Source organism: Diabrotica virgifera, chromosome 2 (assembly GCF_917563875.1).
Source record: "Diabrotica virgifera virgifera chromosome 2, PGI_DIABVI_V3a".
Taxonomy (NCBI): domain Eukaryota; kingdom Metazoa; phylum Arthropoda; class Insecta; order Coleoptera; family Chrysomelidae; genus Diabrotica; species Diabrotica virgifera.
Genome location: NC_065444.1, coordinates 239,322,313 through 239,349,526, shown reverse-complemented (window position 1 = coordinate 239,349,526; position 27,214 = coordinate 239,322,313). Strand labels below are relative to the sequence as shown.

The window sequence follows — 27,214 nt, the reverse complement described above, 5'->3', positions numbered from 1 at the left end:
AAGAAAAGAAAAAACTTAGTGTAATTTTTAATTGCAAATATTTCATTCAAAAGAAACTTTTTTTATTTTTTTTAAGGGACTTTCGGCTCTTGGTTATAAAGTAGTCCTTCATTTTGCGTTTAAATTTTTTTAAAAATACTTATTAGTTTTCTCAGAATTCGAAAAAATGAATAAATCCATTTAAAACACGTTGAAAATTTTTGACGTGCGTCAAAATTTTGCATTTTGTTCCGTTCCCTTTAAGGGGATCGGCCCTTCATTTTTATTTTCTAAGCTGTAGCAAATTAGATTCGAACGAAACATTTTTGTATACTAGTGCCTGCTTCAATTTTCTAAACAAACCGTATTTATCTCTAATTTAAACAAATACCATTCTTATAAATAATTTATTATATCCGGATGAATAATAAATAATTATTCCGTTTTCTCGTAATATTCTGGCCTGGAGATTTATGAGGCAATGGATTAGATATTTGTTTGACGTCACTGTTTTCAAATCATACAGCAGACTACGAAAAAATGCCTACGATAAATGACAGTAAATACACCAACTTGGCAACTTTTTAACATAACAAAAATGACAGAGTAAAAACAAATATTTGACGTTTAAAACTTCAATCTTGAAAATAGAGAAATAAATTACCACAGATAAGTTAATTAAAAAAACTATTAGCATTATTTTCCCAAACTGTTTCGGCAATGTGTATTAAGTATATATAAAAGGTAGAATTCTTTAAATGTATTAAATAATTTTAGTAATAAAACAAATTGCAGATGGAAGGTAGACTTAGGAAATGGAGAAGTAAACGAGACTTTCTAAAACTTCTGCAGTCTCGAGAAACTAATGCAGAAACATCCAAATTTTTCAAGCAACATTCGCAGTTTACAGATAGCTTAATAAAGAGACTGGGACTGGAGTTTGAGCTACTAGGGCATCAAGGTTGTGTGAACTGTTTGGAGTGGACTCCCAATGGAGAGTAAGTTTTTATCATTTATATTATCTTCCATTCTTAATACTTATCTGTATATCTGCAATATTAAGAACAGTTCAAATTACCATGTTCAATGATAAAAATGTAATGTTCTTATAACTTTACAAGGCAATAGGTAACATATCTTCTTAGGGTCTTACTCAATATGATTTAAGAAATAATTCATCTTTAGAACTGTTTAGAAATGCTTTAAACAAACTTGATCCAGAACCAAAATGATCACCAACATCCAATGAGGATATGGCACCAGAAGAAAAATATCATAGGCATTGCCATTTTGGCTTTTTTACAATATTAAGCTAGTCATTTGAAATGTGGTGTTACAGAAGAATGTTTAAAATAGCATGGATACAGAAGAAAACCAACATGAAAGTGTTGTGAGAAATAGTAAACACAATAAAAATAAGAAAGTTATATCTGGGACATGCAATGTGGGTACAGTGATATAAAGTGCTAAGATTGATAATACAGGGAAATTCAAAAGAAAGGAAGAGGCATAGTGCTATGGTTGAAACATTTAAGGGACTGATTTAAATGTAGTTCGATATAGTCAGTTCACTAAACTCAGACATAACTGGCTAGTGATTTTAGAAGGTATTTTTTTTTTGTTTTTTGCCATGTTTGCCAAAATTGGCAAAATTACTAACTACAGTAGAGTCTCGGTTATCCACCATAAACGGGTCGGCGGAAGGGCGGATAAGCTAAAATAGCGGATAATGGGGAGGGTTCAATGAGACATAACTTTTTGCATCTCGTTTTTTTGCTGCCAAGTCACGTCATCTCTGTAGAACCATGATATCAACAGCTTTTATCGCAACTTAAAAAAATTTTACGGCTTCTTTGTGTGAAACTATATGGGACTCAAGAGTATCTGGTTCTTGGATGTCTTCATCACCTTCACATTAACAAGAGTAACAATTTCTTCGTGGGTTATTTCATACTGGTCATCCCTTTTTTTTTTTAACATCCAACGTTTATTGCAATCTGTCTAATCACAAACAATAAGCAATACATATAATTATTGAAAAATAACACAGATGGAAGCCGCCCAGTGGCGAGCACCCAGTAAGACATATAACATTATAATTTTAAAATAAGACATAACAATTACTTGGAACATAATACATAGATAAAATTTAGTATAGTGGACAGTTCAGACAATAAAAATATGATTATTAAAAGTCTAAGGAACATGAATAAAAATACGAAAGAAGTTTAAAAAATCACTAAAACTAAAACATGATTATTTCACTGCACTATGACACTGCACTCTGTTGTTGCTCTGATGTCCAGATGTACTAGAGGTCCAAAGGGTCAGGTCTTTTTAATCGTCTTTCATGAGAAATGTTGAGCAGGTCCGTTGCGAGTGGATTTGGATGGCAGGATAGTCTGGTCTTATATCTAGAATTTACAGCAGATATTGCTTCGCTAACTGTTGGTAGCTGTAGGTCGTGGTGCAATCTCTGGTTCGTAACATACCAAGGGGCATTGCAGATCTGGCGCAACACTTTTGATTGGAACCTTTGAAGTTTTTGAATGTTGGTATTACTTGCTGTTCCCCATATTTGTGCTGCATATAGCCACACCGGTTTTAAAATACATTTATAAATCATAATTTTGTTCTCCAGGCTAAGATTTGATTTCCTACTCATGTACCAATACATTTTCCTGTAGATTAGGCCAAGTTGAAGACGTTTCTTCCAGATGTGGGTGCCCCAATTAAGTTTACTATCTAAATGAATTCCCAGGTATTTTACGGCGGTATTGACTGGTAGTGGAGTGTTATTTATAGAAACCGGAGGCGCGACACCTTTTTTTAAAGTAAATGTTATTTGTGTGGATTTTAAACTGTTGACTTGTACTCGCCACAATTTAAGCCAGCTCTCTAGTTTAGTCAGATGATTTTGCAATACCTCGGATGCTTCTGTTGCTATAGGATTTGAAGCCATTATAACTGTGTCATCGGCATATGTAGCAATTGTTGTATTAATGGTGGTTGGAAGATCCGATGTGTATATTAAGTAGAGTGTTGGTCCTAATATGCTTCCTTGTGGAACTCCAGAACATATTGGAAACAGGTTAGTAATTTCCCCTCCTCTTTTGACTTGAAAAAATCTATCTGTCAGATAGGATCTTAATAGTGAACTTACGGGATAAGGAAATATGGATTTAATCTTGGAGATAAGACATACATGCCAAACTTTTTCGAATGCCTGTGAGACATCTAGGAATGCAGCTGTACAGTAATTTTTGTGTTCGAGCGAATTTCTGATAGTTTTTACTACCCTATGAATTTGCTCGATGGTACCATGTTGTTTCCTAAAGCCAAACTGATAATTAGGTAAAACATTGTTGCTGTCTAATGTAGGCTCTAGTCTTCTCAAGAAAAGCCGCTCGAACACTTTGGATATAATAGGCAACAAGCTTATTGGACGATATGAAGATACCTCCGTGTGATCCTTATTAGGTTTTGGGATTAGACAAATTTGAGCTACTTTCCATTGGAGTGGAAAGTAACCTGTTTTTAATATTGAATTAAATATATAAGTAATTAAGCTTACACCTTCGTTGGGTAGATTTTTCAGTACCAAACTAGATATTATATCATACCCAGGTGACTTCTTATTCTCCAGATTATTCAATTACTTCTTCTACTTCAGATTTCTTGAAAATTTTAATAGGCAGAGCCATTTGATATGGTGCGTTTATGACTTCATGAATATCTTCTTCTTCTTCAGCTGAGACTTCCCTCTGATGCGGTTGAAATACCTCGCATAAATGATTTGCGAAAGTATAAGCTTTATCTTTGTCAGTTTTAGCCCATGTGCCATTTGGTTTCCTGATTGGCATATTCATTTGTTCGTTGTCTTTAAGTTTTTTTGTTAGTTTCCACAGAGAATAATTTGTATCATCTGAAGGTGAGAGGTTCTTTAAATAATTGTTGATTCCATTGTCTTTATGTTGGATCAAGTTTCTTTTGAGTAATCTGCAAGCTCTATTAAAATTTGTTTTATCTTCTGGGTGCCTAGTGAGCTGCCACCTCTTTCTTAGTTTTCTTTTTTCCAGTATAAGTGTATTTATGTGAGCAGGATACGACTCGGAGTTGTGTGTGTAGGTAATTTCTGGAGTGGACGACCAAGCAGCTTGCTGAATAACTGTAGTTAAGTGAGTGACTGCATTTTCTATGTCCCTGTCACTTTTAAGAGGCAAGTTTAGGTTAATGGATGATTTTATTTCGTCTCTATACCTATCCCAGTTTGTTCTTTTATTACACAGTGTTAGAAGTTTACGACAATTGTGAATTTGGCTTAGTAGGTCTATGAAGAAAGGGGAATGATCCGATGATAGGTCAAAAGAAGGAGAAATTTGGATATGGGTGTGTGTTATTCCTTTTAATATAGCGAAATCAATAAGATCAGGAATTTTTTGTCTATCAGTGGGCCAATAAGTAGGCTGTCCAGTAGAGAGAGGAGTTAAATGATTCACATTAATACTTTTTAATAATTCTCGCCCTCGTGAGGTTATGGTTCTGGAGCTCCATTTGTGATGTTTGGCATTGTAATCTCCAGCAGCAATGAAACGGTGTCCGAGTATCTCAAAGTATTCAGTAAAATGATCAGCTTTAATTATTTTATTCGGTGGACAGTAAACAGCAGATAAAATAATCGAGCCTTGTAAATCTTCTACCGACACTGATGTGGCTTGAATGTTAACTCTGCTAATTTTGTTTATTTCATAATGCTAAATATTATTTCTTATAATAATTGCCGTACCTCCATGGGCCTTTCCTAAAGGATGTTGAGTTACATAGGTTGAATATTTGGGAATATTAAAATAACTCTTAATAGTCATATGTGCTTCGGAAATAAACATAACATCTAGATTATGAGAATAAATAAAAGCTTTTACTTCGTGAAAATGATTAGTTAAGCCATTGGTATTCCAACAGCGCATCTTAAGTTTAGTGTTGAAGGTTAAGCTTAGATATCAGAGACATTATTAGATCAAACATCTTATCCATTCTTTCCATTAGTTTATGTACCACAAGTTCTAAATTGTTTTGTATATGTTGGGGAGTTGCTGTTTCTATTTCATGAGTAGTCTCATTTGTGTTAGTTGTATTTTTATTATCTTTTCCTGCAGCAATGTTCGCATAACTGATATTTGGTTGAGTGATTGACGAAGGTGCAACACGAGGTGGTTGACTTGCGTTTTTTTCTCGAAGCGATGGAACTTTTTTCTTTTGCAGTTCTTTGTATACAGAACATCCCTTGTAGCTTGCAGGATGATTTTCTCGACAATTTACACATTGGACATCTTTTATATTCTTTTCTTTTGGACATTTAGACGATAGGTGATCTCCTACGCATTTTACGCATCGCGGACTCCTGTGGCAATTTCAATGGATGACAACTGGTCATCCCTTGAAAACCACTCTCCAACATCCGCATCCTCACATCCAGGGATAAGTTTCACTAGGGACAAAATATTTTCCTGAACTTCACCCGGAGTGCTTGTCCTCGGTTTCTTTATTCTCGCCTCCCTACAGCTTATCCCAAGACTTAGCAACTGTTTGTGCCCCAACTTTATCCCATGCAATTGGGATCTTTTAAATTGGTGGCTTTCAATGTAGGCATTAAGTCTCGGCCATCATTCATTTCTTGTATCATGCCCATGTCTTTCCAATCAGTTCAGTTCCACCTTATGGACTATTTTCAAAAGTATAATTTGTTGCATAAATAGTATACGGCGGATAAAACGGAATGGCGGATAACCGAGACTCTATTGTATTTAGTAATTATTAACTATTTAGTAATTATTTTTTTTGCCAATTTTACCAAATTGCCAAAATTACCTGTTAAAATCACTAGCCAGTTATGTCTGTTTAGCGAACCGATTATACTGAATATATCATAGTGATGATGACTCGATTACGAGATAGCAGTTAAAGAAGAAGACAATATCAAGAAACAAGCAGTATAATTAAGTAAAAAAATATACCTGTTTTCTTGCATTCCCAAATTTAATAGTATTTGAACCTTTTCAGTAAAGATATGTATTCGCTATGCTTCTGCCTAATTCTAACTGAAACTAGAAATATTTTTATACCACTGATCTTACTTTTGTAGTACTGTTAAAAATTATAAGCAGTCAATAAAAATGCAAAAATAATGATTCATAGACAAATCATGAAATATTATGATGTCATAGATATGGGTTATAAGGTGTTTATATCTTATACAAAAATATGTTTTAACATACCGACATATTGTTATCTTGGTTATAATGATTGATTCTTTAGTTATGTTTATCTGTAGCGCATAAAGCCTAGTAATTATTCAATGCATATTGTTTATTACTAATATATAAAATATTTAGGTAATGAGTGTAATTGATAAATAAATAAAGAAATAAACCTTGATAAAGATAGATAACTATTACAAGATCTATATTATGTGTAAATAGGTAGAGATATTTAGTTGACTTTGTGTACATATTAATATATCTATTTTTTTTATTTCATTCAATGCTGGATGGCCAATATTATTAGAGAGACGGCTATTGAAATACTTGGGAAAACGTCAGGAAAGAAGTTTGAGGATAAAGAGACTTGGTGGTGGTCAAATGAAGTACAAGGAAAAATAAAAGAGAAGGGAAAATTATATAAAAAGTGGCAAGAAACCAGATCGGATATAGATCTTCAAAACTATATGGTTGCCAAAAGGGAAGCGAAAGTAGCAGTAGCAAAAGCTAAAGCAGAAGCGTATTCAAACCTATACGATCAACTTGATACCAGGGAAGGCGAAGCAAAGATATATAAAATAGCCAAACAGAGAGCAAAGAAAGCAAGAGATTTTAATCAGATTAGATGTATCCGAGATGAAAATAATAAAATAATAATTCACCAAAAAGGATGTCAAAAAGAGATGGAGAAAGTATTTTGACAGTTTATTAAATGAAGAATTTGACAGATAGCCTGTCGAGTTAACGGAGACAGTAACAGCAATGGTTACCAGAATAACAAACGAGGAAGTGGCTCAAGGCTTCAAAAAATAAAGAAAGGAATAGCAGTAGGACCAGATGATATTCCTGGGGAAGTATGGAGAGCATTGGGAGAGACAGGAATAAGTTGGCTAGCAGGTCTGTTTAACAGAATTATGGAAGTTGGACAAATGCCAGACGAATGGAGAAGCAGTATATTAGTACCTGTCTAAAAAAACAAGGGAGACATACAACAATGCACAAACTACAGGGCTATAAAACTACTTAGCCACACCATGAAAATATGGGAGAGAGTAATTGATAGATGGATACGTGAAGAAACCGAAATATCCGATAATCAATTTGGCTTTATGCAGGGCAGATCAACATCATCATCATCATCATCATCATCTTGGTGCTACAGCCCTTAGAGGGCCTCGACCTTCTCAAGCTTTCTACGCCATTCTGTTCTGTCCCTTGCTTGCATTTTCCAGTTGCGGGCAGATCAACAACAGATGCAATTTTCATTGTAAGGCAACTGATGGAAAAATACAGGAATAAAAAGACCAACGCTCATATGGTATTCATTGATCTTGAGAAAGCATATGATAGAGTTCCTCGAGAAATTCTGTGGTGGGCTCTCAATAAGAAAGGAGTCCCTGGCGAATATGTAAAGATTGTGAGAGATATGTATGAGGGAGTAACGACTAGTGTTAGGACAGGTGTGGGAGAGACTGATAAATTTCAGGTGAAAGTAGGATTGCACCAAGGCTCGGTGCTTAGTCCTTATTTATTCTCATTAGTTTTGGACCAGATAACATCGAAACTACAGGGTAGTATTCCATGGTGCCTAATGTATGCTGATGATGTAGTGTTAATAGGAAATAGTGAAAGAGACTTAGAACAAAAACTGGAACAGTGGAGACAAGCTCTGGAGGAAAAAGGTTTAAAACTTAGTAGGACAAAAACAGAGTATTTGGAATGTTCATTTAAAGATTGAGTTACTACAAATAAAATGGTATCTTTGGATGGTGAAATGATTGTGAAAAGCAATAGTTTTAAGTACCTAGGATCGGTATTACAGAGTAATGGAGAAATAGATGGAGATGCATGCAGTAGAATTAGGGCTGGATGGATGAAGTGGAAAGAAGCGAGTGGTGTGTTGTGTGACAGAAAAATTCCAATGAAGTTGAAGGGAAAATTCTATAAAACAGCCATAAGACCGGCTATGATGCACGGAACTGAATGTTATGCAGTGAAAAAGAAAGAGGAACAACGAATGCATGTGGCGGAAATGAGAATGCTTAGATGGATGAGTGGAGTGACAAAGAAGGATAAAATTAGAAATGAGTATATTAGAGGAAGTCTAGGTGTGGCACCAATTGATGCAAAAATGAGAGAGCATAGGTTAAGATGGTTTGGTCATGTTCAATGTCGAGACGTTAATCACCCAATACGAAGAATAGCTGAGGTGCAGATTCCTGGAAGGAGTAGGAGAGGAAGACCAAAGAAGACCTGGGGGAGACGATAAGGCAGGACATGTTGATAAAGGGGATTAACATTCATGACCCAAGATAGAATTGTGTGGAGAAATGCAATTAGGGAAGCTGACCCCGCATAGGGATAAGGCAAAGAGAATGATGATGATGATAGAAATTATGTGTGTTGAATGTATTTTTGATATACATTAGCAAACATCATTACCCTACATCATATAAAATTTGGACTTTTTAATACCCCCCTTTGTCATAAAGCATAGTTTACGGTCAAGGCCCCCTTATGTTGAGCACCCTTTTCCGTGATTTTTAAAAAATTCAAAATTTAATGGTATTTTTGGATTTTTTAAAATTAACTATAAAACTTTATTTATGAATGTATCAATAACCATGGTATTTAGAGGAGAACAAAAAACATTTGATAATATGAGGCTATGTATCAGGGGTGAACTAGACTGTAGGCGATTTTAATTTACCATTCTTTTCTACGTTCATCCCTTAAGATGACACATTCTTTCATTAATTCATAATTATAATTATCGTGTTCAATTATTGAATTGAATAATAAAATTTGCAGAGTTCACCCTCACCCAACAACTTTAAAATTGCGTTTTACTAGAAATGGGGATTTTCGAGTTCACCCTTGTTGCATGCCTAGACTCATATAGCATACATGATATGTGTATACTTAAATTATAAATACAAAGATTCCAATATCTTGTTTGTTGGATAACAAATGATCTTTACCACAAGATATGTGCTCGTATAAAGTATGCTAGGTCCACTTTTCAAATACTGAAGAAATTTCTGATAAACTCTACCTTATCGTTGGATATCTGATACCAATTTGTAAAAACATTCTAACATTCATTTATTCCATATTGCTATGCGGAGTGGAAACATGGACTCTCAGAATTACAAGTATGAGGCATATAGAAGCCTTTGAGATGTGGGTTTTTTAAAGGATACTGAAGATCTCTTGGATAGAGCATGTGACCAACAACGAGGTGCTGAGAAGAATGGGGACTGAGAGAGAACTCCTAAATATTGTAAAAAACAGAAAAATGAGGTATCTACGACATATTTATAGATGAGAGGAAAAAAATACAATTTTCTACAACTCATAATGGAAGGAAAAGAGGTCCAGGAAGAGATGCTTCTGGCTGAAGAATGTAAGAGACTGGACAGGCATGAACACATGATACTAAGAACAGCTCAAGATAGAGAGCAATTTGCTGTAGTTATAGCGAACCTTCAGTAATAAAGAAGGCACCTTGAGAAAAAGAATACTTAAATTATTAATTTGAAAAGTTTTTTTTTATTAATAATATTGTTTTGTTGTTCTTATTTATTTTCTATGGGGAAAATTACTTCAGGATATCTATTTTCTACATGGATTGATTTTAAATATTCAGATTCATCAGAATCTTTCAAAGAGCATAAAGGATCAGATTCTCTATATTTGTTAATTTGTATTGGGTGAACTCAACTGCATATTGAGTGAATATTCTGTTTTTTTTTCCATGAACTTTTGATCCATATAGTTTTACAGCTTTCTTGAGGGAAAATATATACCACAATTATTTACACGTACATGTTCCTCCAATTGGGATTGAACTGAGAAACAGTAAAAATCGTAAGGATATGAGTATCTGATACTTTCAACGATGTTACCTGTCTGGTAGAAACTATTGAAGAATTATATTTATAGAGACAATAGCGACAAATTTAAATACACCAAATGACGTAAGATGTCCACTTGTCCACTCATGCACCTCCTCCCTCCTGTTGTATACCATTGTAATATGGAAAGTTCAACTCCCTCTTCTCTGCATTATAGTTTATGGATGTTCTCTTAATATGCGATCTAGTACACAAGTCAGTAAAACAAAATAATATTTATACAGTGAAGATGTTTGAGTTAGAATAAATTCATTATCTCGAGAATGAGCGAATTTGGAGAAAAATCCTGAGACAGGTCGATTGTTGTTTTTAAATTATGACTTTTTGGCATATATCATACTAGTGACGTCATCCATCTGGGCGTGATGACGTAATCGATAATTTTTTTAAATGAGAGTAGGGGTTGTGTGATAGCTCGTTTGAAAGGTTATTTAACTCTCTATCCAGTAATATAAACATTAACACAATTTTTTATACAAGGTGTACAAAAAACATTTTTTTGAATTAAATTAATTTACACAAAAAGAAGAATGTAAGTAATTTATATAATTCAAAATATGTTTTACTTCTGTCAGGAAAATAGGTAATAATGTTTATTTCACAAATAAACATTGCTTTTCACTTAAATTCAATGTTCAAACTGCTAAGAGACAGGTGGGTGGCAGTTTTAACTTTGAATTTAAACGAAAAACAATGTTTATTTGTTAAATAAACATTTCTTTCTGTTTTCTGACAGCACTCAAATGTATTTTGAAATAAATGGATTGCATACATTCTTCTTTTTTCTCAATTAATTTAATTTAAAAAAATAATTTTTGGACACCCTGTATAAACAATTATGTTAAATGTTAACGTTAATATTACTGAATAGAGAATTAATAAACCTTTTAAATGAGCTATCACACGACCCCTACTCTCATTTAAAAAAATCATCAATTACGTCATCACGCCCAGATGGATGACGTCACTAGTATAATATATACGCCAAAAAGTCATAATTTAAAAACAAAAATCGACCTGTCTCAGGATTTCTCTCCAAATTCGCCTCTTCTCGAGATAATGAATTTATTCCAACTCAAACGTCCTCACTGTATGTAATAATTTTTCTTTACTCTATTCTTGTAAATATCTTAAATTACCAATACTTTTTAGGCGCTTGGCTTCTGGTTCAGATGACACGAATATTATATTATGGGACCCCTTTCGTCACAAACACCTGCAGCTTATACCAACTCAACACATTGGAAATATTTTTTCTGTTAAGGTAATATTTTTGGACACATATACATAGATTGCTCAGTTGTATGATGTTAGTTTGACTATACCCCATTCCACGAATATACGACCCTCTTGGATTATCGCGACAACGAATATTTTACTGTGCAAAATATGAAGAACGAAAGTAAATTGCAAATTATATTGTTGTTCATTGGAGTAATTATTAGAGCCAAATACTTTCGTACTTCTTATGTTGCACACTAAAATATTCGTTGTCGCTATAATCCAAAACAGTCGTTTATTCGTGGAATACACCATATAACGTATTGTAATGAGTTTATGTATTTAATTATTAACTTTATTTTAACTGAAAACACTTAATTTGTACCTCTTTTTTTATTGAACATACGTCAAACAAGTTTTCAGTTTAAAATTTTAAGTTTAAGTTTTAAAAGTATATTCTATAGTTTTTAGGAGGTTCATCCACAGATATAGCAACAGCTTCGGGTGATGGTAGGGTCTTAGTACAATCTATTCCAACGGCGGTCGCCAAAGGACATCCACTTTTGGAATGCAGCTGTCACGTAAATCGCGTGAAAAGATTAGCGACCTCTCCAATCGAGCCTTCTTTGTTTTGGTCGGCAGCTGAGGATGGACTTATTATGTGAGCAATTTTTCCTTTAAATCGTCCCTACCATTTCCAACTATCGAATGTGAAAAATCGGGCTTTTCAGATTCGATACCTTGCCCTCGCATTATACGTGATACATCTTGTGGCAAATTCTCGTTATTGTAGCCTGATTAGGAGCGCGGGAAATATGCCGTTTAAACCATCGAATATGAACATTTTTTCATTTGGTTGACTGCATACTGACGAAAATGGTTATATTCGATACTTTTGTTTTGTATTATTTGTATAAATATAACTAAAAGTATATTTATACAACGCTAAATGTCGAATGTGTCACATTCGTTAGTTTGTGTTGTAATTTATTCAACAGTTATTCAATTATAATCTGTAAACTGTCGAAAATGCTAAACTGCTGGGAAGAATAAAATGCACGTATTTACAATTTGTGCGAATTTTGTTTCGGTATCGCTTCCAAGAAATTCTTGTGAGGCAGTTTATGATTTCATTTTAACGGATTTTCATTATTTAATTATACAGTTATTCGCTATTATACATTCGCTAATTTGAATCATCGGACCGAAACAAATCTTTGCTTAATACAAAAAGCAATATAACGAATGTGATTTTTTGGAAAGAAAAAATGATAAGCAGTTCTTTGTTATCAATCTAACAAGGACTAAACATAGGGTTACCATACGTCCGGATTTCGTCCGGATTTGAAAGACATGTCCGGATTGGCGTCCGGATATGAGAAATGTCCGGATTTTTTTCTTTACTAAAAAAATATTTAAAAAAACATATTTAACAAATTACTCGAAGATCTCAAGCATGCAAATTTTATTATGGTTACAACTGATAGTTCAAACAGAAACGAAATCAAACTGACTCCGGTAGGTATGTGTTCGTTATTTTAAGCAAAATGAAGGTGTCAACGTGAAACTTTTCTTTTTTGATGAACTTCCGGGTGAAACATCTGATCTTTTACTAGAACATGTTTTAAAATGTATTAAAAAGTACTCTATTGATTCAAAAGTAGTTTGACTTTGTGCTGATAATACTAATATTAACTTTGGGGGTGTCAAAAGGCAAGGGCAAGGATATGTTTTTATTTTCTTGGACTACCCCTGTCCGGATTTGGCCTTAATAAATTATGGTAACCCTAACTAAACATTACATACAAAAAATATAAAAATTTTCCCATTTGTCAATGCGCTGATTTAGGAGTCTCTAAAAAAGAGTTATTTTGCTCTCCTGAAATGTACCACTTTTCACATTCGATAATTGGAAATGGCAGGGACGAAATACAGAATAAGTTTTAAGAGCGTAGGCGCAACATTTCAAGCCAATGCTTTTTAAATGCATCCATTTTTTTCGAATCCTGAAAAAACTAATAAATATTTTTGAAAAATTTAAACGCAGAAACAAATATTACATTATTACCGAGGACCGCAAGTCCCTTAGAATAAACAAAAAGTTATTTTTTGAATGAGATATTTGAAATTAAAAATCACACTCAATTTTCTCTTCTTTTTTACCCCTGTAAGTTATTAAAATAAACATTATAGAAGTTTTTAGGGACGTTCGGCCCTCGGTAATAATGTAATATTTTAGTCTGCATGTAAATTTTTCAAAAATAATTATGGTAGGGGATTTTTGAAGTTACTCGAGCGCTTCAAATTATGATATGGGGATAAATCTTGTACCCTGTAAATGTACCCTTATCATATATTGGATCTTAATACAGGGGAGTTCGTTAGGGGGCACGAAAAAAATCTATCATTAGAAAAACTCGAAATCGTCAGATTAAGATAAGGTAAGTTAAGTACATGCAGAACAGTGTATATTTAAAAAATCTGACGGTTTGAGCGGGCGTAAGGAAATGGGTGAGTCACAAAGTTTCACAAGAAAAAACCAAATGTTTCGAGAAATAAACGTCAGATCGAAAAACTAAAAAAATATGTGTTCACTTTTTTTAATCTATCGAATAATCCCAAACACGACCCCCCCAAGGAGAGGGATTGGAGGTAAATTTAAAATTTTAAATAGGAACCCCGCGATATTTTGCGAAATAAACATCAGATCGAAAAACTGCAAAATACACGTATTCAACATATTTGAAAATTCTATCGAGTGACACTAAACACAATCCCCCTCGGATGTGGGCTGGGGGGTTACTTTAAGATATTAAATAGGACTCTCAATTTTTTATTGCAGATTTGGATTCCTTACGTAAAAATAAGAAACTTTTATTCGAGACATTTTTTCGAATTATGGATAAATGGCGCTATAATCGGAAAAAACGATTGTTGGAAATGGAAAATTAAATTAAAAAATGGAAAGTCCCCGCTTAAATGGAAAAGTTTACTTAACTTTTTTGGTTTTAGGATCTAATCTTCATAACCCAATAGGTCCCCATAACGCTCGAGTAACTGCAAATTTAGCATACTTTCCTCCCCTACTATTATTAGTTTTCTCAGAATTCGAAACAAATGAATGCATTTAAAAAGTATTGATCCGAAACGATTTACACAATTTTTATAGATTTTGGTGTGTAAGGATCTTGTGATGCGGCCGATCTTATGGTGGTATTTACATTGTTGTCAGATCTTCCGTTTTTTGGATATCTAATAAACTTTCTTATTTCAAATGGAATGTCCTGTATATTTTTTGCGTTTTGAAGTCCTTTATAAATATTGATTATTTTTCATGTAATGTTGCCTATACATAAATGCCATATTTCGGAGTTATTACTCCTCCTCCTCAGTCGTTTCCTCATTGCTGAGTGTCGTGATTCCCTATAATACGAGCAACTATCTCTTTCCATCGGCTTCTGTCCTGAGCTTCCCTCATGGATTCAGAGAATGTTTTTCCACTGGCTTTCTGTACTTGATCCGTCCATCGAGTAGGTGAGCGACCTCTACTTCTGCGCCCTTCAACGTTTCCCGAAATTATAAGTCTCTCAAGATTATCATCACTTCTTCTTGCAGTATGGCCGAAAAATTTTAAGACGGTGGAGAGGCAAATAGAGGAAAGTCGAGTCTGAATATTAAGCTCTTGGAGGATTGAATGATTTGTTCTGTGTTCCGTCCATGAGATCCGAAGCAATCTTCTCCAGCACCACATTTCAAAGGCGTCAATCCTTTTTCTGTCCTCCAATTTCATTGTCCATGTTTCGGATCCGTAATTAAATATGGGAAAAATTAAGGCACGTACTAATCGTATTTTGGTGTTCTTCGACAAAGAGCGACCTTTCCAGATTTTCGATAATCGACTCATAGCGTTTTTGGCCATGCCTATTCTCCTACGTATTTCTGTTTCACAAAATCCTGTATTACTAATGTAGGATCCTAGATAATTGAACTCGTTAACCACTTCAAACTGGTCTAAGGCTCCTGTTGTCTGAAGTGAATTTGAATAATCTACTATCCTAATTTTTGTTTTTTGTTTATTGATCTTGAGACCACATCTATTGCTTTCGGCTTCCACTAGATGCAGCAGGCTGGACATTTCTTCCTCGGATGCAGTTATTAATGTTGTATCATCTGCATATCTGAGATTTGAGATCTTCTTTCCTGCGATAGAAATACCGCCATTCCATTTGTCGAGTGCTTTTCTCATTATATATTCCCCATAGAAATTAAAAAGACTTGGAGATAGAATACATCCTTTTCGGACTCCTCTACCTATTTTAAAAGGATCGGACTTATGGTTTTCAATTCTTATTCTGGTTTTACTGTTCTCATATAGGCTTTTCACCAGAGCTGACAGATGATCAGGAACCCCCATCTCATGTAGAACTTTCCACAAAACTGTCCAGTCTACACAGTCAAATGCCTTCTGATAATCCAGAAAGCAGATGATCATCGGAATTTTGAATTCTCGTGCTTTCTCAATGAGTTGTCGCATATTAAGAATTTGCTCCCTTGTAAGGTAAAGGCACCTTTCACGAAGCCTGCCTGTTATTACTACATTTATTTAAACAATTTTTTTAAATCAAATTATAAAAATTAATTTTTTCGGCCCAAGAAGATATTATTTTAGGTTTTTTTGGATCATTCGAAACGAAAAAGATCTGTTGTAATTTTTTTCTTCTACTAAAATTGATCGTTTTCGAGTTAATAACAATTTAAAACTGAAAAAAAAACGAAAAGTGACGAAAAAATATATTACATTTCGAAAGTACGAAGGGCTTAAGTTCAAGTTCAACCTTTTTCTATCAGTTCCTGATAAGTATTTTGGGCTGATTTTATTTTAAAACATTGTTTTTTACTTTTTAGTGCAGCCCGATCACCCTTCCTCTCATAACTGCTTTTTTTGGACGTAATTTCAAAAATAATAATTTTACTTGCGTTTTTGGGCCTTGATATTCGTCATTTTTTGTTATTTTTCAGTTTTAAGTTGTTTATAACTCGAAAACAATTAACTTTAGAAGCAAAATAACAAAAGATCTTTTTTGTTCCGAATGATAAAAAAAGTTCAAATAAAATAATATTTGCCCGGACCGAAAAAAATTTTTTCAAATAGAATAACTTTGAAATTATGGCATTTAGGTATATGATAGGGAACGTTACATGAAAAACAATCAGTATTTTTTTAAGGACTTTAAAACGCCAAAATATACAGGGTGTTCCATTTGAAATAAGAAAATTCATTAGACTTCCAGAAAACGGAAGACCCGGCAACAATGCAAATACCACCGTTATGTCGGCCGCATCACAGGTCCCTGACATACCAAAATCTATATAAATCGTGCAAGCTGTTTCCGAGATAAAAGTAAATCTGAGCAGGGCCTTAAGTCATTTGTTATCTTTTAAATTCCAGTCAATACGATTTAAGGGAACAGCACGAGTGTTCCTCATCTCAAAGAAAAGTGTTAATTGATCTCAGTAGCAACTATGGAGAGCTCAAATGTGTAGCTATTAATCCTATGAAACCACATTATCTAGCAGTTGGTGCCAATGATTGCTATGTAAGGTTATACGATCGTAGGATGTTGAAACCTTACATAAAGGAAGGGGTAAGATTTCAAATAGTGACGCAATTTTTCAAATAGTCCATAGAAAAGTTAAATTTAGGTTGCATTTTTTTAGAGGACGCAATTTATTTTTTATATGTGGGGGGAGGTGGTTAGTATAAGTTAAAGTTTAAGTTTGTGGGGTCGCCATACTTTTACCCTGGCCGCCATCTTGGAAGAAGCGGTGCAAGGGGTTTTCGGGAAAGGAATAAAACCAACTTAATAGATCTCAAAACTGCTCTATCAGAAAGGGTTTTTTGATGTCGACCAGGCTGAATCAGATGCAGATACAGCAATAATCTGTTCTGTGGTTACTGCATCCCAGTTCTATGATTCTATGACAGTCGTAGCAGAGGACATATTGCTTTGCTTACGGCATTAGGAAAGAGGCAGTCCATTATTTATTAAGTTTTAGTTTATTAAACTTTCAAAAGAGTGTAAGTCGGATCAATTATACTGTCTTTCAATTGTATATGTTATTTCTAAAAATTATCCATAACAGAATTTGCAAAAAATGCGAAGAAGATATGGGTCCGGAACAATTTGGTTTTCGAAACGGTATGGGCACTCGAGAAGCTTTGTTTAGTTTCATTGTTCTCATGCAAAAGTGTCGGGATCAACAAAAAGATGTTTAGTTGTGCTTTATAGACTATGAAAAGGCTTTTAACAAAGTCGAACATGATCAGCTAATAGGATGCTTACAAAAAAGAACCTGGATCCAAACGACATTAATACAATACGTGAACTCTACTGAAATCAAAACTGTTAGCTTCTGTTAGAACCGAAATGGGTGATACTGAAACCATAAGCATCCAAAGAGGAGTTAGACAAGGTTGTATATTATCAGTAGTAATTGCACAAGAGCTCTAAAATTCTATATTAATTTTAGAGTTCGAGTGCAATTTGTTGCGATTATTTCATGAATAAAACTGTTCAAAACCAAAATTTTATTGTAATTTATTTATGTAAGTACAAATTAGTACAATTAAACACAAAGTTTTTATAAATCTTTGACGATTGAAAGTCACCACTTTTATAATTTTTAAAACATTAATTTTCATTAATGTCACTGAATGTATTTTTTCATAGCAACGAAGGGCATCTGACGTAATATACTCAACGACGGGCAATTATCAGTAGTAATTGCACAAGAGCTCTGAAATTATTGAATTTTTCCCGAGTGACACTTTGACAGTTTTAATTTCACGAGCCGAAGGCGAGTGAAATTATGTCAAAGTGTCACGAGACCAAAAATTCTATATTAATTTCAGAGATCGTGTGCAATTTGTTGCGATTATTTCATGAATAAAACTGTTCAAAACCAAAATTTAATTGTAATTTATTTATGTAAGTACAAAGTACCATTAAACACACAGTTTTTATAAATATAATATGACGATTGAAAGTCATCACTTTTATAATTTTTAAAACATTAATTGTCATTAATGTCACTGAATGTATTTTTTCGTAGCAACGAAGGGCATCTGACGTAATATGCTTAACGACGGGATATTATAAAAAATTATCACCTTAATTTGCATTTCTGTAGCTTTCTATTGGTCAGAATCTCCTATGAATGAATTAATCAAAAATTATCGATTTAATTCAGATTTCTGTAGCTTTCTATTGGTCAGAATCTCCTATGAATGAAATAATCACCATTATTATTCAATTTGCACTCAGAGGAAATTTTTGCACGAGCTCTAGCTGAAGCTCAAGAAGGAATAAAAGTCAATGGAAAAATCGTGAACAACATTAGGTACGCCGATGATACAGTACTGATTGCTGGCAGTGAAGAACAACTACAAATTCTGTTAACCAAAGTATTGCGAGAAGGAGAACTATATGGCCTTAAGGTGAATGAAAAAAAAACTAAAACAATTTCGTTTAACAAGTGAAAAAGTTTAAGTACCTAGGATGTTGGATACATGAAACCTTAGACCAAGAACAAGAGATTAAATGTAGAATAGAACAGGCAAGAAACACCTTCTTAAAGATGCGACAGTTACTTACTGCCCGCAATCTTGATCTGTCCCTACGATACCGCATGATAAAGTGTTATGTATACAGGGTGTCCAGAAACTCTACCGACAAACGAATACAGGAGATTCCTCAGATAATTTTAAGACAATTTAACCCAATTCACCTAGTCCGAAAATGCTTCTTAAGGGAGCTAGAGCTCTTTGAAGACGGCGTCATGAAATTAGTTTTTCTTAAATACCTCCAGAACGCTTCTATTTAGAAAAACGAAAATTGGTATGGATATTTACTTTTCAGAGATGAATCGATTCCATCCATTGCAAATTTCTAGTACCGGTGATAGGCATGGGCGCCCATACCCATGGGCAGGTGGGGGCCGTGGCCCCCCCTAGTCTTTCGGGTGCTTTAAACTAGGTATATATTGTCATCCAAAGATTACAAAATTGTGTAACATCTTCACGTTTGGCCCCCCCCTGAAAATTTTTATATGGGCGCCCATGGTGATAGGCGTCCGTTTTGGGTAGAGCAACGGGTATTTTATCGCATAACTTTTTTGTCCTTAACTTTTATGCATTTTTGACACCGGATTATTAAATTGTGAGGTATTCTAGTACTAAAAGGTACTCTTGCTTTAAGTCGGTAGGACACACCATTTTCTATAAAAATCGATTTGAAAGTTTTTCGTTTTTGGAATTTGAAAAAAAATTGAAAGAACTTGTCAACAAAAAACGAAGTATTTTACCAACATAAAGTAAGAGTAACTTTTAGTACCCATTTATAATTGAATAATCTAGTGTCAAAAATTGAAGACAAAAAAGTTATGCTATAAAATAACTGTTGACCTACCCAAAACGGACGCCTATGACCACTACTAGAGATTCGCAATTAATGAAATCGATTTATCTCTGGAATATAAATAAATGTACCAGTTTTCGTCTTTCTAAACAGTTTTTTTTTTGAAATTTTTTTTTAATTCAAAAAGCGAAAAATTTTCAAATCGATTTTTCTAGAAAACGGTGTATCCTACAGATTTAAAACAAGAGTACCTTTTAGTACTAGAATACTTCACAATTTAATAATCCAGTGTCAGAAATGCATAAAAGTTAAAGATAAAAAAGTTAGGCGATAAAATAACCGTTGCCCTACCCAAAACGGACGCCTATGATCGGTACTAGAAATTTGTAATGGATGGATTAGATTTATATCTTGAAGATAAATACGCCTACCAATTTTTGTTTTTATAAATAGAAGCGTTCTGGAGGTATTTAAGAAAAACTAATTAAAAGACGCCATCTTCAAAGAGCTCTAGCTCCCTTAGGAAGCATTTTCGGACTAAGTGAATTGGGTTAAATTATCTTAAAATTATCTGAAGTGTCCGAAGTATCCTGTCTTCGTTTGTCGTTAGAGTTTCTGGACACCCTGTATAGTGTACTACTACATGGCGTGGAAACTTGGACGTTAACAGTCAGCTCGTTAAGACGTTTAGAGAGCTTTGAGATGTGGGTATTTCGTTGTATGCTGAAAATTCCATGGACCGACCGCGTTAGAAATGAAGAAGTTTTAAGGCGTATGAATAGAGAACGTGAACTCACAGAAATTGTCAAGAAACGTAAAATATCTTATCTTTGACACATATTTAGACACTGCAGGTATAATTTCCTTCAACTTATTATAGCAGGGAAAATAGAAGGAAGACGCGGCCAGGATAGACGACAAATGACCTGGCTGCGCAACATCAAAGAATACACAGGATTAGACTTTCGAAGTCTAATAAGAAAAGCCCAAAATAGAGACGACTTGGCAGAAGTCATCGCCAAACTTTGCTAAGAAGACGGCACCCAAAGAAGAAGAAACTTTCAAAAGAGTGTAATTCGGATCAATTATACTGTCTTTCAATTGTATATGGCGACGTCATTGCAGAGAGTTTGCGGTTTTTCCATGCTTTTTCAGAATGCGACAAAACATCAGCACCTTACAAGATCGGCAAACTAAATTCATCAACATTCCACAGAAACACTTGAGTTAGCTAGCGGAACAGCATTATTTCTCAGTGAGAAAGTCGAGCCATCTTTTCTCACTTTCGTTGAGCAACGTTTTCTCGTCTCTTTATATGGTGGAAATAAAGATGATTCTCTGTACAGCATGAGATACAAACGATTCAAAAAGACAGTAACCAAAAATACATTTAACTTAACACCTCTTCCTCCAACACAAGATGCAGCCTGCTTTTAAGGTCTCCGAGTTCAGTTGTTATGGCATAATCACCAGGTTCAGTTGTTATGGCAAACTCTGCAATCCTGAAGATTGGAACAGGAAAAAGCATGGAAAAATTTGGATATTAATCCAAACTTTAAAAAATCCAGCTCCCCCCGAACTTCTGAAATTAATTTTCTGCAGATGCAAGAGAAACTGTGGAAGTATGCTTGGTTGCTGAAAAGCAGGCCTCAAAGGTTTCACAGTGTGCTCCAATTGCTCTGATGAAACCTGCAGTAACATGGAAATATCGAAGAAAATGAATTAGAAGATAAATTACCCACAATGAGGCCAATTCTAACTCCCTTTATTCTGCAAACATTCATCTCCCATACTGAATTAGAACCTGAACCGCAGCCTGGGCCGTCAAAGAAAATTAGAAAACAATATCTGGAAAACAAATTTTTAAATATATGTAGAATTATTATACTCAATATCATCTCCAGAGGAAGGACGTGTTCCTATGCTTTTTAGATTGCGAAAAAGCGTTTGATCGTATCCAACACCACAAGTTAATGCAGATCCTCAAAAAACTTGATATAGACCGAAAATACATAAGATGCATTGAAAACTTGTCTTCTTCTTCTTCTAGTGGCTATTCGTTTCGAATATTGGCGATCATTCTGGCTATAATTATTTTATTAACTGATGCTTTAAATAGATTAGTTGTTATTGTGGAGAACCATTTCCTCAGGTTCTTTAACCATGATATTCTTCTTCTCCAAATTCCTCGCTTTCCGAATACTTTACCTTGAAGGATTACCTTCAATAATCTGTATTTAGTGCCGTTTCTCATTATGTGTCCGAGATATTCTAACTTTCTCCTTTTAATGGTATACATCACCTCCCTTTCTTTGCCCACGCTTCGTAATACGGTCTCGTTGGTTATCTTGTCCGTCCATGATATCCTTAGGATTCGCCTGTATAGCCACATCTCGAAGGCTTTAGTTTTTTCTCCATTGCTTCAGTAAGTGTCCAGGATTTAACTCCGTAATACAATATTGAGAATATATAACATCGTAGGAGCCTTATTTTTATCTCCAGATTAAGGTTGTGGCTTTTAAAGAGTTTGGCCATGTTATTGAATGCACTCCTAGCCTTCTCTATTGGTCTAAGAGCTAGCAACGTTTTCGAGAAATCATTTTAAGACGGCTGATTCTTTCATATATTGTTCCTTATGCTTCCTCGAACACCGTACCGGCCATCTGGCTGCTGATACAGGTTGCGTTCATTACTGCGCAGCACACCTGTACAGGTTAACACAAAATCAGGGTGATTGATTAGTGTGAAAAAGCTTAGTAGATCCGCTATAGTAATAGATAGCAATAAAAGTTAATAACAAAAATTGTAGCTAACTTTGCGCTTCACATTACAAAATTAGTTAGAATGTTACAGGGTGTTCGATAACATAGTGGCAGACCAAACTTTTGTTTTTTTAAATGGAACACCTCATATTTTATTTTATATTCGAAATCTTCTTAACTTCCCCATCACAAAAATATAAAGGTTGGTTATGTTATACAGGGTATTTACAAAGTTATAACCAATGTTCTATGAAAATCGTAATAAGTTCAGCTCCCTGTATAAATAAAAATAAGCACAACAGCAATGGTTTATTGGTGCCATATTTTTCGTTGATTGTCAAAATTTATAAAAATGGTTGATACTGCTAATTTTCTTTATTTCGAATACATGGTGAGTCAAAACTCAAGTACATTATTTTCACAGTAATTTTAAATAGAACACACTAATTAATAACTTGCTCTGAAAAATGAAAATATCTCGAAAACTGACAAATTTGGGCATAGGGAATATTATACAAAAATTAAAGTACGGTAATGATATTTTTCGATAGTAATATAAAATACAGGGTGTTCCATTTAAAATTTCTGAGAAAAGAATGTACTTGCGTTTTGACTCACCCTGTATTCGGTATAAGGAAAATTAGCAATATCAACAATTCTTAAAAATTTTGACAATAAACAAAAAAATATGGCACCAATAAACCATCGCTGTTGTGCTTTTTTTTATTTATAAAGGGAGCTGAACTTGTTACGATTTTCATAATAAATTGGTTATAACTTTGTAAAAGCCCTATATAACATAACAAACCTTTATATTTTTGTGATGGGGAAGTTAAGAGGATTTCGAATGTAAAATAAAATATAGGGTGTTCCATTTAAAAAAACATAAGTTTGGTCTGCCACTATGTTATCGAACACCCTGTAACAATCTAACTAATTTCGTAATGTGAAGCTGAAAGTTGGCCACAATTTTTATTATTAACTTTTATTGCTATCTATTACTATAGCGGATCTACTGAGCTTTATCACACTCATCAATCACCCTGTATATTGAATTTAAATTATTTTTGGGACGAAAAATTTTTTTGTCATTACTTTTTAAACCACAGAAATGTCTAGAAATTACAGTTCATATTTCTAATAATGTTTAAAAAGTAATGACAAAAAAATTTTTCGTCTTACAATAATTTTAAATTCGATATGTTTACCTGTACAAGTGTGCTGCGCAGTAATGAACGCAACCTGTATCAGTAGCCAGATGGCCGGTACGGTGTTCGAGGAAGCCTAGGGAACAATATATGAAAGATTCAGCCGTCTTAAAATGATTTTTTTTCCGACGTCGCTAGCTCTTGGTCCATATTCTACATTTTATTTCTTGTGAGTGATCCCATTGTTTGTTTACTATTGTTCCAAGATAGTTATACTGTTTTACTCGGTCCACTGGTGTATTATTGATAAGTAGTTGGGCGTCTCTAATTTTATTTTTGCCGATGATCATAAATTTAGTTTTTGATATATTTACTTGAAGTCCAAATCTTGCACTTCATTTACTTTGTTTATTAGTTGCTGTAAACTGTTCAAACTGTCTGCAAAAATCACGGTGTCGTCTGCATAGCGGATGTTGTTTAGGCGTTCTCCATTTAGAAGTATTCCATGTTCGCAATTTTCCAAGGCTTCAATAAATATTTCCTCTGAATATAGGTTAAATAATATAGGTGAAAGTATACAACCTTGTCTAACGCCTCGTAGAATCTGGATCGCTTCCGTTGGTTCACCTCCAAGATTCGTTCTTATTGTAGCTGATTGGTTCCAGTATAAATTTTGTATTATACGTCGGTCTTTATCATCCATTTGGGTTTTTGTTAGAACATCCATCATTTTTCGGTGTTGAACTGTATCAAATGTTTTTTGGTAGTCCACAAAGCAGGTGTAAATATCGCAAGTCATATCTCTGCATCTTTGAAATAAAACCTGTAGACTAAACAGTGCAGCTCTTGTACCTACGCCTTTCATGAATCCAAATTGTGTGTCTTGTATTCTTTCTTCGCATAGCTTGTATATTCTACGATGTATAATTTTAACAGTCGTGGCTAGCGTATTGAACTAGCCATGGCTCGACAGCTGCTGCTAGCGTATTGAACTAGCATTAGCTGGCTTGGCAAAGATGCACCGTTTGTGAGGTGGAACTATGCCTAGGCGGACGCCACAGTAGTGACGTGGAGTCTTGCCATGGTCGTCATCGCAGTAGGCGGTAGTAGCGACGAACGAGTAACTGCATTGCAGTGGAATGCGGGGTCTCCAGGCTATGTTGATATAACGTAGCGAGATTGTTATTGTATATATTGTTTATCGTATTATTTTAATGTTGCTATTATGATCGGATGACTGTAATAAAGTTTAATATTGTTTTTCCTTTGCAGAAGATGGAATTGTATTTTATTTTATTTGTTTTAAACTGTATATAATTATCTTAAATATATTTACTTTATTTTTAACCTGTGTTTTAGAAAGAACGTTTATTTAAAAATGTTACTTTTGTTTGTAACTTTTTTATTTTCCATTTTACGATAAAAAGTAATAGAATGAAGTTGTAGATAATTTAATTTGATGCAAATAATGTTTAATAAAATTGTCTGTAGGGTTGGTAGTTTACGAGATAGAGCGCAAAATTCCTTTACACCCCTTTTTCCAATATGGCAGCCGTGGACAAGGATGGCGACCTGACAAACTTGAACTTAAACTTATACTTACTCTCCTAGCACATAAAAAAATAAATCTGCGTCCACCCAAAAAGGCACACTAATTCTTAAGAAATGCAACATTTCAATGGACTATGAATAATTATCCTGATTAATAAAGTTATAAACAATAAATTATTTTTCAGCATTTTTTCCTTCCCATGGACATGAATGCAAACAAACCGTCAGAAATAGAACCAGTTGAGCTGAACTGTGCGCAATATTACGCCCCAGGTCACCTGGCAGTGGAAAACGCCAAAATGATCAATTATAAATTGGCTGTAACGAATATATCTTTTAATTCTGCGGGATCGGAAATGTTGGCGAATATGGGCGGTGAACACATCTATCTTTTTAATGTCAATAATTCTAGGCACATCAGTGACATGCAAGTCCCTCCAATATTCAATAAAAAGGATCAGCCCGTTTGTAAACACTGTCGCAAAACGGTAAGTAACATTTTGTCTTTGTAAAATACCATTTGAGAAAAATTGACTGATATATTGGATCTTTTCTACTCTGTCATCATCATCATCATCATCATTATCATCATCATCATCATCATCATCATCATCATCATCATCATCATCATCATCATCATCATTGGCTCTACAACCCCTGGTGGGTCGTGGCATGTTCTAGAATCAACTTCCATTTCTTCCTATCCTTCGCCTTGGTTTTCCAATTTCGTACTCTTAAGTCATCTTCAAGCTGGTTCTTAAGTCTTGGCCTGCCTCTTTTCATGACTCCATCCTGTCTTTGGTTATAAATGTGTTTTGCATCTCGTTCATTCTCTCTAAATGGCCTAGCCACCGCAGCCTGTTTATTTTGATGAACCTACCGATACTAGGTTCACTATAAAGGCGGTAAAGCTCAAAATTATAACGTCTCGGCATAATCCGTTTTCGTTACGCCTGTATAAATATGTCCGAGGATTTTACATTCTTCTTCTTCTTCTTGTGCCACTCCTATCGGAGATTGGAAATCATCAAGGCTACCCTGATCTTGTTTACAACTGACCTAAAAAGTTCATTAGTGGTGCAGCCAAACCACTCTCTCAAATTCCGCAACCATGACATTTTTCTACGGCCTGGATTCCGTTTCCTTCCTTTTTTCTTGCATTATATTTTGAAGTAATGCGTATTTATGACTTCTCATCAGGTGACCCAAATACTCGAGTTTTCTTAGATTTATCGTTAACAAAATTTCTGGGTCGCTTCCTATCCTTCGTATTACTTCAAGGTTTGTGATTCTTTCAACCCAACTTATCTTTAGCATTCGACGGTAGTACCACATCTCGAAATTTTCAATATTTTTTATGTTGTTCTGTTTGAGAGTCCAGGCATCTACACCGTATAATAGCGTGTTACATACGTAGCCTCTTAGCATTCTTAATCGTAGAGGGATGCTTATATCTCTGTTGCAGAAGAATTTTCTCATCTTTATGAAGGTGGCCCTGGCAATTTCGATACGTCTTTTTATTTTATTGCTTTGGTCTCTAGTTTCGTTTATTAAAGTTCTCAAGTATTTGTAACTTGATGATACTTTTTCAATTTGAATGCCATGCCGTTTATACTACTATGTGCTGGTTGTGTCATGATTTTACTGAAGACCATATACTTGGTTTTTTTGATATTAATGTTTATGCCATAATTGTTGCAAGCAATATTTATGTTTGTAAGTAATCGTTGTAATTCTTCTACTATTCTTGCAACTAGTAAAATGTCGTCCGCGTATCGAATATTATTTACAACCTCGCCATTGATTACGATTCCTTCATTTGCTTGCAAAAGAGCTTCCTGGCAGATGCTTTCACTATATACATTAAATAGCAGTGGTGACAAAATATATCCCTGTCGTACTCCTCTACGTATTTCTATTGCTTTTGATACCTCATTTTCTATGTTGATGTCAGCTTTCTGA

General features: G+C 34.4%; 1 protein-coding gene across 1 annotated transcript in view; it reads left to right on the top strand.

Moving 5' to 3' along the window:
- Positions 1-567: 567 nt before the first annotated feature.
- LOC114328534 (WD and tetratricopeptide repeats protein 1) overlaps positions 568-27,214 on the top strand; it is a 51,708-nt gene continuing 25,061 nt past the window's right edge. The window contains exons 1-6 of the mRNA XM_050643128.1: positions 568-723; positions 775-977; positions 11,306-11,417; positions 11,839-12,035; positions 16,824-17,019; positions 25,438-25,740. Coding sequence (XP_050499085.1) covers positions 775-977; positions 11,306-11,417; positions 11,839-12,035; positions 16,824-17,019; positions 25,438-25,740 — 1,011 coding nt within the window. The 5' untranslated portion in view covers positions 568-723. The remainder of the gene's footprint in view (positions 724-774; positions 978-11,305; positions 11,418-11,838; positions 12,036-16,823; positions 17,020-25,437; positions 25,741-27,214) is intronic.